Source organism: Rhea americana, unplaced genomic scaffold (genome assembly GCF_003343005.1).
Source record: "Rhea americana isolate MKP2758 unplaced genomic scaffold, rheAme1 scaffold_35, whole genome shotgun sequence".
NCBI classification, from domain to species: domain Eukaryota; kingdom Metazoa; phylum Chordata; class Aves; order Rheiformes; family Rheidae; genus Rhea; species Rhea americana.
Genome location: NW_028186479.1, coordinates 6,083,172 through 6,095,804, shown reverse-complemented (window position 1 = coordinate 6,095,804; position 12,633 = coordinate 6,083,172). Strand labels below are relative to the sequence as shown.

The window sequence follows — 12,633 nt, the reverse complement described above, 5'->3', positions numbered from 1 at the left end:
CCATCTATTGGGGGTATTTTAATTTGAAAAATCACTGACTGTGTGAAAAACAATCATAATAGCAATTAAGTTATTGAACACATTTGAAATCTTCTTGTTAAGTGAAATCTTTTAGCCTACAATAGAGTAAATAGAAACATAAGTTCCACTCAAGTTTTTATTCAGTTACAGAATGTGGCTTCAGAATGAATTGAATCCTGTTCTGCTGTTACTTAGACAAGTTAGGAATTGATTGTCTCTGAAGAGGGTAAAGCCTGTTTAATACAACGAGATCATTTATAACCATTTTACCAGTGTTGTTAAATAAAATCAAAGGATAAAGCCCTTCAGAAAGTGTGTCATACGACAGAACAAGCTATGCATGTTATACTTACTTTAATTTGTGAGAAAATAGATACTTCACAAAATAAGAGAAAATCTTGTGAGTAGCTTAACTTAAAAATTTAGAAACTATCCAGCCTATTATATATGGTAAAATAATAGGAAATAATTTTTTAAAAATCAGTGTTCCCATTTTGACTGAATTGTTAGTAAAATTTTAATCAAATTGGTATTTCTGTTGAAGTGAATGCAGTATTATGAATAACTTCTAAAACTAAAGGTCAGCTTGTGTAGCAGTGAAACACTTTAAAACAATAAACAGTGGTCTTCTGTGCTTCTGGCAATGTTTTGGAGTGCTGATCCTAATCTAAAGTGTACCCACAATGTTCATGTTGGAGTTCTTGCCTGTAGTATGAAGTAAGCATTTTCAAATGTATGTATCCTTCTGTTTATAATGTGCTGGATGTTAATCTAAACAATGTTATTTGCTTCTAAGAGATTTGCTTTTAAAGTAAATTTTATTTTGATCTTATTTATCAAACAAATTGCAAAGATTGAATATTCTGGTTACAATACAGCTGAACAGTTGACTGGTTTCATGTTCCAGGTTTGGCACATATGCAGAATAAACTTTGTACTCATCATAACTGGGATGCTGATGTGCTACATCAGTCCTGGCCCAAAATAGACCCAGAATACCTTCAATCATCAGATGTCATAGAGATGTCTGTTCTGGTAAGAGTGCTTCATTTATTTTCAGTAGTGGTTTGTTAATGCATTAGGATGGCAACATTTCTTCTGCTCTTGTGCAATTCAGTTCCCTTCTTACATGGCTCAGTGTGAGGACAGAGGGGATGGAAGCTGCAGTTAAAATGGTGTCCTAAATGAAAAACTGTAATAAACCTGAAAGGAAGAAATTCTAAATATAAATCTTTTTGAGTGACTGTGGATATCACTCCCTGGAGAAATTTAACTAATGAACTGAGGGTAAGGATTGTACAACCTAAAGTATGGTCAAAATACAGGTCCCTCCAGAATTTTTACCTGTCAATACATTCATAGTCATGCCCTGTATAAAACGTGTGTAATTAGATGAAGCTTCTTGTGCTATCCATAATGTGACAGTTGCCTAATACAACCTGTTATAAGCTTGTTTTAGATGGTGTGATTTTGCCACACTGTTTCCTGTCTGCCTCAGGCTGAACTTCTGGCAAATCTCAGCAAAGCGTATTTCCAGAACTGGGCTTGAGAAAAACAGATAGCTTTGCTAACGTTAAAATCACGTTCCAGTTTTCCTTTGAGCTGTAGCATCTTYGCAATTTATGGAAAGAGTTGGCAATTCAGTGAAAGAGTTGAAATCTAAGTACATTTAGTAGTTAGATCTAACTACAGCTAAGCTGTAAGTTTTGAAAATGTGTGTGTGCACATGCACAGTATAGTTCACCATCTTGTTTCCATCATTTTTAAGTGTCTAGCCTGTATTCAGCATGCTCTGAGGCATTTGGTTATGTTTGTTTAGCTGCCCTTTTTGAGAAGGGAAGAGATCAGTTAGTTTTAGAGGGAGATGTGTTGCTGTACAAGCAATCCCATAGCCTACCAGAGCCCTTAGCTAGTCCACTTGAGCAGAATGGAAAATCTACTAAGAAAACTATTAATTCTTGCATTCAATGTCATCAACTGTCATCCTTCACAGAGGCCACAGGATATGTCTTTTTGGAGGAATTTATCAATTGCTGATGTTTTTTTCTCAAACCAAGGAGAAGGGACTCAAATGCCACCTGAGTATAAGAGCAGATTCTAGTCTAAAATACACTGTGGTTTTATTGCTGTTTTTTCAAGTAATTAAAAATTTTTACATGAATGAGAAGGTGGTGGTATACCCACCAAAATTTTCACTCGGGAATAAGCAGACTTTACTCAAGTTTAAAATATATATATATATATATATATATACATACATATATATATATATTCTTCCATAAAAAATCTTTGTGTTCAAGATTGGCTAAGAAGCATTTTAAATTCCAGTGTTCAGTTTTTTTAAGAAGTTAGGAACTTCAGAAATTGTGTAATTAGAAACTTCTTTGCAACTGTGGTTAAAGCAAACTTCTTATTGAATATATACCATTAAACTAAAGATTTAGTAATAGAAAGAAAATTCTTATTTTGATGTTTTTAAGACCACATAACTGAATATAAAAAGGAGGGAGCTTGTGGATGTCATTGCTTGGCCACTGTCAATCATCTTTGAAAGATCATGGAGATCAGGAGAGGTGCCTGAGGACTAGAAGAAAGCTAATGTCACTCCAGCCTTAAAAAGGGGCAAGGAGGACCCAGGGAACTACGGGCCAGTCAGCCTCACCTCCATCCCTGGGAAGGTGATGGAACAGCTCATCCTGGATGTCATCTCTAAGCATGTGGAGGATAAGAAGGGGGTCAGCAGTAGTCAGCATGGATTCACCCAGGGGAAATCCTGCTTAACCAACCTGACAGCCTTCTCTGATGGAATGACTGCCTGGGTAGATGAGGGCAGAGCAGTGGACGTTGTGTACCTTGACGTCAGCAAGGCTTTGGTCTCCCATAGCATCCTCAGAGGCAAGCTCTGGAAGCGTGAGCGAGATGAGTGGCCAGTGAGGTGGACTTGAGAACTGGCTGAAAGGCAGAGCTCAGAGGGTTGTGATCAGCAGCACAGAACCTAGTTGGAGGCCCCAAGGGCTCAGTTCTGGGTCCAGTCCGGTTGTTTTCAACTTATCCATCAGTGACCTGGACAAAGGGACAGGGTGCCGCCTCAGCAAGTTTGCCAGTGATACCAAGCTGGGAGGAGTGGCTGACACACCTGAGGGCTGYGCTGCCMTTCAGAGAGACCTGGACAGGCTGGAGAGCTGGGCGGAGAGGAACCTCATGAGGTTCAACAAGGGCAACAACAACAAGGGCAAGTGCAGATTCTTGCACCTAGGGAGGAATAACTCCATGCACCAGGACAGGCCGTGGGTTGACCTGCTGGAAAGCAGCTCTGYACAGAAGGAGCTGGGAGTGCTGGTGGATGACAAGTTGACCATGAGCCAGCCATGTGCCGTTGTGGCCAGGAAGGCCAATGGTCTCCTGGGGTGCATTAGGAAGAGTGTTGCCAGCAGGTGGAGGGAGGTGATCCTGCCCCTCTGCCCAGCCCTGGTGAGGCCTCATCTCGAGGACTGTGTCCAGTTCTGGGCTCCCCAGAATGAGAGAGACATGTAGCTACTGGAGAGAGTCCGGCATAGGGCTACGAAGATGATCAGAGGGCTGGAGCACCTGCCCTGTGAGGAACGGCTGCGAGAGCTGGGCCTGTTTAGCCTGGGGAAGAGAAGGCTGAGGGGGGATCTTATCAATGTGTCTGCGTATCTGAAGTGAGGGTTTAGAGAGGATAGGGCCAGACTGTTTTCAGTGTTACCCAGCAACAGCATATGAGGCAACGGGCACAAACTGAAACGCAGAAAATCCCATCTGAATACGAGGAAAAACTTTTTTACTGTGAGGGTGACAGAGCACTGGATCAGGTTGCCCAGAGAGGTTGTGGAGTCTCCTTCTCTGGAGATATTCCAAACCCGGCTGGACAAGATCTTGTGCAATGTGCTTTAAGCGACCCTGCTTGAGCAGGGGGGTTGGACTAGCTGATCTCCAGAGGTCCCTTCCAACCTSAAACACTCTGTCATTCTGTGTGATTCTGAGATAAAAACTCCTAAACATTTCACTAATCCTTTTCTGCTGGTGTTGAAACGTCCTTTTCTAAAGAAGAAAACAGAAATCTTCTTGTTTTAAATAGCCATTATGAAAATTCTTTTTATATTTGTTCCTGGTTCATTTTATGTCAAAGCTTCTAAGCTTAAGTCTTGTGTACAAATTCTTCTTTAAGAAAAAGAGCATCCCCTTGTGCTCTAGCAAGCATCCACTCATGGAAGAATGAGGTATATAAAAATCTTCTTTAGGCCCAGGGAAGTAAGTGAATGAAAGACCCGAGTCTATTTTTAACCTAAAGTAGAAAAAGAAATCAAGTTACTGATCTTTGTCTGATACAATATAATTCATCTTAAGAACTGGGAGGAATTCTTAAAAGTATTGCCTATGGGAATGCCTGGCTTTATACTGTAGGAGTAAGGTAAAAGGAAAATATGGAGAAGCAGTGAAAAATCATTGTAAATGTGAATATTTTTTAAGTGTTAAAGCTTTGTGGGCACTGTAGGGTTTCTATGGTTGTAAAAATAAATTGCACTCATTAAAACAAGAAGCACTGCAAAATAAGGAGGAACTGGTTTGTTGCAAAGAGCGTCTCTTCACACTGCACAGTCTTCTGGGCCATAGCCCTATTCTTCTCAATACATCAAACTGCCTCAGGCTGCCAGCAATTTGCCTGCTGAGACATTATGGTTTTATTTCTCTTGACACAAGATACTTCATTATTTCCTGTCTATGCTGCAGTTTTGTCTGTCCATTTTTAACCCAAGGCAGCATAAGAACCAAGTCACCGCATCCTTGGCTGATACAATATAAATTGTATACAAGAAAAACACTTAAATTCACTGGATATGTGTATGTATTTKTTATTCTAGATGTTATTGCAAGGTTGAATATTTGTAATTTGCCTGCCCTTGTATCACATACTATATATTTTTGCTGCTGTTAAAGTGGCATAGATGTAGTGTGAAGACTGTAGTCTTTCATCCTGTGAACACACTTGTGATCAGCATTCATCAGTTTTTTAGGTCATGCAGAACTGTTCAAAACCCTTATCTTACAACTGATGTTAAAAAATAAACTGAGATGGTGTCATTTGTAATGCTTTGGAATATGAGGAAGGCTTAAAAGTGCACAGATACTGGTTTGTTTTCCTTTTTATTTCTCAGGATTATGATTCACTGGGGCTCTTAAAAAAAATGTTTGAGTCTGCAATGTCCAGGTGCTTTTTTTTTTTTTTTTGGTCTTTTGTAGTTCCATTTAATCCTTCATAGTTTCTCTAGCTTTCTAATCCCTCTAGATTCAAAGTAGTCTAGAAGGTCAAATGTTTAATCAAAAAAGGGAAAAAAAAGCAGAACGGAAATGGACAGCTTCCTTCCCCAGGGAGGGAAGAGCCCAAGCCTCATTTGTGTTTCCCCTTGCAATTTGGCACAGCAGTTGTTCAGAGAAACAAGACTAATAGCACCCAAGTTTCTTGTGCTGGCACTTCTACCTGCAGCTGATGAGGACATATGCTGGTCTAGTGAGATATAGATAGAGCTGAAGAGAGCAGAAAACATTTGTCCTGCTGGAAAATCTGACCTCTCAAAAACAAATGTGAATAGGATGTTTGTTACACATGGTGTCACATCAGATCTGCTGATACTTTTTTTAAGAATGGAGTTAATACACTTGACAGTGAATCAGGGTACCAAGTTATAAGGAAAACCATTCTGCAAATACATACTGAAATCATAATCGATCTGTCATTTGGTTCAGTTTGCACACTCTGCCCACAGTGGGATGTGGGAAGATCAGGACTGATACTGTGGGAAGGTGCAGAATGCAAGGGTGCCTAGACTCCTCAACCCTTCTAGGAAAACACAGCTTCTAGGAGTCATATATTTGCTGTGTTGATTTAGACCATTTTGACTCTTGAGACTAGCACCAAACATGCTAGTTGTGGCAGTTCTCTCCCACCAGCATCTGTTCACAAGGCCATATTAGCTTATATCTTGTAGGACATTGAATGGCATTTAAACTAACCAGGCATGGTTTTGAATTAGAAGCTGTGTACCCCAGTAGCGAGCTCATAAGCTTGCTTTAGAGCATGATGCTGCTAATGCCAAGGTCGCGGGTTCAATGCCCACATGGGCTATGCTGAGGGTTGGACTAGATGATCTCTAGAGGTCTCTTCCAACCTTACCATTCTATGACTCTATGATGTTCTTACTAAAACCATACCAGCTTTGATTTTATCAGTTTTTTTTTCCTGTGGAGTACGTTTTCCCTGAATTACCCCGTCAAAAAGAACTATTTCTGTTAATCAGTTGTGTTTATTTTTAATAAAAGCTACAAAAATGAAGCTTTTTTTTTTTTAAAGGATTTGCTTTGCATTAAGGTACTAAAGGCAAGGTTTAACAAACAGCCTTTTGTGGTACTGAGTTATGGATGCATATAAGAATGCTTGAAAGTCGACCTGCATTATCACTGCAAATTAGTGTAATGTCTAGTCAAAAAACAGAAATGACTCGTCCCAGCTGCATTTAAGACTTCATCTTCTTTGTTTAAAAAGCTCTCCATCTTCCTCTCTGAGAACTTCACAGATTATTTTATTTAAAATAAAATGCAAATCAAAAAGTGAAATATATCACTTCAGTGGTGAGTGCATTGTGTATGCAGATCATGGATGAAATTCAGGGGAAAACCAGGTTGTGCGCTTTTTTTATGTCCAAGCTGTACGATGCAACATGTTACATTTAGATGATTGAATAGGTACATTAATGTCTAAACGGCAAAGATCTGCAGTACTTACTGCAGCTTTTTTATGCAAGTAACTGATTTGAACTGGATAAAAATACCAAACTATTTAATAAAATGTAGGGTTGATGTTTTTCATTAGTCCACTGAAAATAAGTCATATAAATCTGAAAGCTTTTGTGATAATTAATGATTTTTATGTCAATTCCAGAAAGATAGTCGGTCAGACCTTCACTTTCCACATATTGTCTACTTTTATTGGATGATAAAAAAGTGATGCACTTATAAGGCTATTTTATAAATTAAGATCATTCCCAGTGGTAGCCTTACTTTGTTTTACTTACGTGACTCTGCCCTGATGATTCAAAATCAGTGTAGAAGGTCTCTGAAAACAGCCAAACACAGGAAAGCATTACCTTATGAGGATTGTGGTTGGTGTTAGCTTTATGAATCACGCTTTTAGTAAGAATGCAACATATAATAAGTTAATGCCTATTTTTATAAAAATGGGTTGTGATGAGTCTCCTTCAGATACATCTTTTTAATTACAAATGTTTTTTAAAGATCTTGCATTCCAACTCTATAGTAAATCACTTAGCTGTAAAGAATCTAAGTGTTTGCAAATCAAAATTTCCACCTGACAAACATTGTTTGTGTCTCTTTATTCAGCTTATGCACCATCTTTTTTTCAAACTTAGAAGATCACAACATTGCATAGTCCCATGAGGCTTGCTGTGTTTGGAAATAAAACTTCCTTTTGCCACTTCTTAAAGTTTCCTGGAGTATCATGAATTAGGTTTCTGTTCTTTCACTGTATGGGAGGATAACAGGAGGTATGGAGACTTTTATCCTCTACTTAGAAATTGAAGTTAGAGGAAAGAAAGTGTGATTCATTTTTTTCCCATGTGTAACAAGAACGATTAGATTCCGGGGGATGAAATTGTATAAATCAGCCTAGCAACTTCTGTCTTTTCTTGTTTTCATGTCTTTGTTTTTCAGATCAATAACAGAGCTTGTGGCAAAGTTAGTGTGCCTCAGCAAGCAGCCCGCAATTTGGAAGAAATCCATGAACTAGTTCTTCAAAGTGAACTTGGAAGCAAGCATCTCCAGGGACGAACCATTAAAAAGGCTTTTCTGTCTCCAAGAACTGCCCTTATCAACTTCCTGGTGCAAGAATAATTAAGGCACTGCTGGGCTATGAAAGGGGACAGAATCCTTCAAGATGAAACCTATTCAAAAATACCAATTATGGTTATTTAAATCTCATATAATGTGGGGAGAGAGGAGATGTTATTAATAAATTGGGTTGCTGCTAAATCTTCATTTGAATCATGAGAAAAGCATTAAAGCTTCTTGAAGGTAAGATGCTATTTGCATTCTCTGGGAGAATGAGAAGGAAGGACAGAAGATCTGGATCACTGTAACAGAATGTAAATTTTATACATGGGTTTTAGTGTTAATCTGAGAAATAMGTCCTATTGGAAAGTTGGCTTGAATAGATGCAGAGATGTAACTATGTTTCCAGGGCTAAACAAGTGTCATGACTACTTGCTACACGAAATGTCAGGTGAGCTATAATCAGTCATAATCTTTGTTCTCTATAGCTTATTTTTGGGTACCATAGTATTAATTCACTTTTTTTTGTAGTAACATTTTCTTACAATTTAGCGTTAATTAAAAGGCTTTGTTTAATACTGGCTAATGGCCTCAGACATGGCAGATAACCAGAAAGGGGTTGTTTGACATATTCCATGCACATTTTGGAAGCAAATTGAGGAAACAGTCAAATGATTTAGCTAAGCCCTGCCTTAGCCAGGGTCCTCCTTACTTGCTATTATATTTCTGTCAATTTATACATGAGAGATCCAAATTCCACAAAGTGCTGACAGTTATTTATGTAAAGAACAGAATGGAAGTGGCTTTCTATTCATAAGCTGTCTGAGAGAATTTCAGGGGGATTCAAGAAAGAGATGAGTTGGCTACTAGTAATGCAGCAATGGTGAAGGCAGACAGCATACTTTTTACTTCTATTCCTAGTTCTTACTGTGCCTAGATCATAAAACGTGAACAAAAATTCTTGTTTTTCTGAGGGATTCATTAAGTAGAAATAGCTGTTTCTAAAAAGCATCCAGACTTTCAGTAAAACACATAGTCATTCTCATGCCTCATTGAAACTTAGAGCCACATGGAAATGTTTAGTGTGTTTAGCAAGTCCTTGAAAAAGGTTTTCCAAAGAGACAACTGCAGAGTTCATTGTATGAGAATCTCTCTTATTTAACATCCATTAAACTAAGGAGTCCAGCAAGGTACTTGTGGACCATATTGACAGTAAAGGTGCCGACAAAAACAAGCAGCTAGGCAAATACAGAGATCTGAAAAACTTTGAACACAGCAGTCATCCAACTTGGGTATTAAATTGAAAAGAAACCAAAAAATCTCCTACTAAAGACTCTCAAGGGTCACTCACTGTAAAGCAATACAAAAGCTCGTTTTGTTGCTTTTATACATTTTTGATGTCAAAGATCTATATAGAATAGAGATACAAAACTCACTGGGCAGGATTGGTTCTATACTTTCCTAATTCTGCAACAAAACTGTCTGGTTTCCACTTCCTTCTGGGCCACACTAGTGCAGTTTTTCTCTTTAGCAGTGCTTTGACACAAGAATGACTAAGGAGTGGAATATTTATAATGAAGATACGGTCTTCACAGATTTAACACTCCACACATCCTAGCCACAAAGGAATGCATTCAGACATTTAAACATAGGCCTTTAGTTGAAGTTAAAATAATCTGAATTCCAGTGTCTGTCTGATATATATGTTGTTATGAATTCATAAAACTCCTGTTCAGAAGCCCCTAAAAGGACTGAAAGAGATCCTTCAAAAGCTGTAACACAGCACAGTCCTGCTTTTTTCCATATAAAAGTTTAACATACACCATAAGACCATTTTAGCAGAGTTTTTCTTTAGGGGGAAGGGTGACATGTTTGGTGTAAATAAAAACTCTTACAGTTTACAAGAATGAAGAAAGATGTTGTAAGCCCACCGGCCCTATGGTGCCTTTTAACAAAAGCTGCAGTCACTACAGGCCTGAGCAGCAGACCGCAGTGTTTATTGCTGTTAGCGCTGGAGTATATTTGCTCTTGCAAAATGAAGCAGTGAATTGTAGCTGTCGCTTTGATTCAGGCAAAAATAAAAATAAGGAGTGGACTTCTGCATACTAAAAAAAGAAAAATAATGATTAGCAATTGCACAAAAAGGATGTAGTCAGAAGTCACACCAGTGTCTTTACAGTAAGTTGAAATTCAGTGCAGAATACAAAAACTGTGAAAAAGAGAGCGATGTGAGAGATGATGTGGAAAGTCTGACAGAGCCTAATCCCCTAAGTAAGTCTGTTTGAAAGATGGGAGAGCTGCCAGCTATGGGGTTTTGCAGTTGACTTGACACCTGTTGAAATTTTTCATAATGTTGACTTGGTGTGAAGCAGGACTGCTGTGTGTTTCATGATAATTGTGACTCACAAGTTTGTTGTGTGCCTGAGGTTGGACTGATATCAACAGGATGGGCTGTAGACTGCTACACAAGAAGTTTTAAAATATTTGTAATATTTTTACTGCAGATGTCTTAAACTTATTTAGTAATTCTTTTGTGTTATGATGTAGCTACATCTTTGTTCTGAAGATGGTGTAAAATGTCATAGATGGTGTGTCCTTGGAGAGCTCGGGAGTTTTAAATGTGGGAGGGGTTATTTGAGACATCAGAAGGAAAAGCACTGGTGGTTGGTCAATCAGATTGCACTCAGTCGGTCATACACGTTAAAATGGATATGGTGACCCTCACCTTATTCCATGAAGTGAGGCACAGAAAATGTAGAAGACTTACTAAAAACCTAGTGGGACAGACTACTACAAAGAAGCAAGAAAACAAATCCGTGACACAGAAAGGACATTTTCTGCATCTTGTCACTCACTGGGGTAGGAGATCATGACTGGAATGATCATTGCACTGAACCAGTCTGTATCATGTCTCCATTTGAAGTCACATAAAAAAAGAATCATTGGCACACTTTCTGCCCCCAAATCATTCATGTAACTGCATTTCCAAAAAATCCAGTCTTCAAACATTGATCCTGGAAAAAGAGAATTAGCAAAGTCCAGAGAAGCCACTGAGTACCTCTCTAATGCTGCTGATTTCATGAGAARGATCTTAGACCTCAAGCAGTGGTGGCAGTGGCATGGGTGTTTCATAGTTGTCCCTAGTGACTGACAGGACGTGCTAATGCTGTTTTGCAATGAAGCAGTAAGGCCTTTTAAATCACATTAAGGAACAATATTATAGCTTAGATTACAAGCTAAGGCAGTTCTCTAGCCAGACTGTCCTACTTAGGCTTCAAACAAAAAGTTATACATGGGCAATTGCTGCACACGCATCTGTTTTTTCCATGTCCTTCAACTGAATCAAAAAATGGAGATTTGGTGAAAAATTAAATCTCTCTTGTAGTTACCAGATTAAAGTAATGCCTCAGAAATAACATCTGCTTAATAATGGCATTTTTAATATGCCTTAGTAAAAGCCTGTTTGTTTGTCCTGAAAGGAGGAATTCCATGGATAATACAGGTCATATAATGTATATGGTTTTCTCTCTTCTTCATGGATAATGCAGGTCRTGCAGTGCATATGTTTATCTACTGTCTTTTAGCATAAATCCTCCAGAAAGCCATTCCTCTTCTTCAAACTTTTTACAATCAATATAAACTAGAAAGAGTATTAGCACTTTGCTGGTATTTCATTCTTAGGGAAATTTGACATATACGGTGTTTTTTCTAAAAGCTTTGCTGTGGATGAAGAGAACGGGAAATTACAATTCATTTTCTAGTTTTGTAATACTTATTACAGACAGCAGAAAGGGGGATCAGTATTTTAGCTTTACTTATGTGTATTTAGCTATTTGGACTATTGCATGCACTGTTTTTGCTGAATGTATTTTCTGCTTCTTTGTTCCTTCAGCCCCCTCCTGTTAACCATCTGAGCTAATTTTAATCACAGGACTGTCCTGTACAAGGAATGTTGAAACAGGAAACCAGGTACCTCACCAGAACCCAGATGGGGAATATACTTACTAGCCCACTGGTTTGTGTCAGTCTGGGTTCTGATCCTCAGGTTTTGACTTAAAGCAAGGTTGCTGGAACTGCAGTCACATTATTAAAAAAAAAAAAAAAAAAATGGGCATTTGTCCTGAAGCAAAAGCATGAAAGCTAGTCAATATGTGTTCCAGTCACAGCAGAAAAAGAGCTGAACTGGAATGTTTTCTGTATGTAGGAGAGAACAGGATCAGAGCTGTCATCTGCAATGCAGATGATAAAAGAGAACTTGCCCGACATGAGGAGGAAAGGTGGGATGGATTTTTTTCCTTTCCTGAATGAACTCTCTTTCCGGTACCACGTAACATTCCATAATTCACTAACCCCATCTGTCCGAGGAGGCCCAAAGTCACATTTGTCAACATTTGTCTTGCAGCACTTTCCTCAGTCAAGTTAGTGTCAGGCAGGGCAACTTTTATTCTGGAAAAGTCCAGGTCTGTTTTTAACCCTGGAGAGTTGTAATCCAGTATCATCTGTATAAAATTGGTCCTGCTTTTATGTGTAGTCAGAGAGTTTAAACAGTCGAAAGCTAACAGTTTCCTGGGTGTATAAGTCGTTGGTGCTGCTGAGTTGGAATATTTTTGCCTTTCAATTAGGTATCCAATGGATAGCTGAGCTGTAAACAATATTGAGGACCTGAAGTGCTTCTAATTTCTTGGAGCAGTAGACTTCCAGGTGCTCTGAAAACTCAACCCTAATTAAACAGGACTTTCAAAGAGTGAA

The 12,633-nt window shown here is 38.6% G+C and overlaps 1 protein-coding gene across 2 annotated transcripts in view; it reads left to right on the top strand.

Annotated features, from left to right (window-relative positions):
- Positions 1 to 12,633, top strand: part of LARS2 (leucyl-tRNA synthetase 2, mitochondrial) — a 92,254-nt gene extending 79,621 nt beyond the window's left edge. For both annotated transcript variants that reach the window (XM_085311889.1, XM_085311888.1), the window contains exons 20-21: positions 929 to 1,056; positions 7,768 to 12,633. In XM_085311889.1, coding sequence (XP_085168015.1) covers positions 929 to 1,056; positions 7,768 to 7,947 — 308 coding nt within the window. In that variant the 3' untranslated portion in view covers positions 7,948 to 12,633. The remainder of the gene's footprint in view (positions 1 to 928; positions 1,057 to 7,767) is intronic.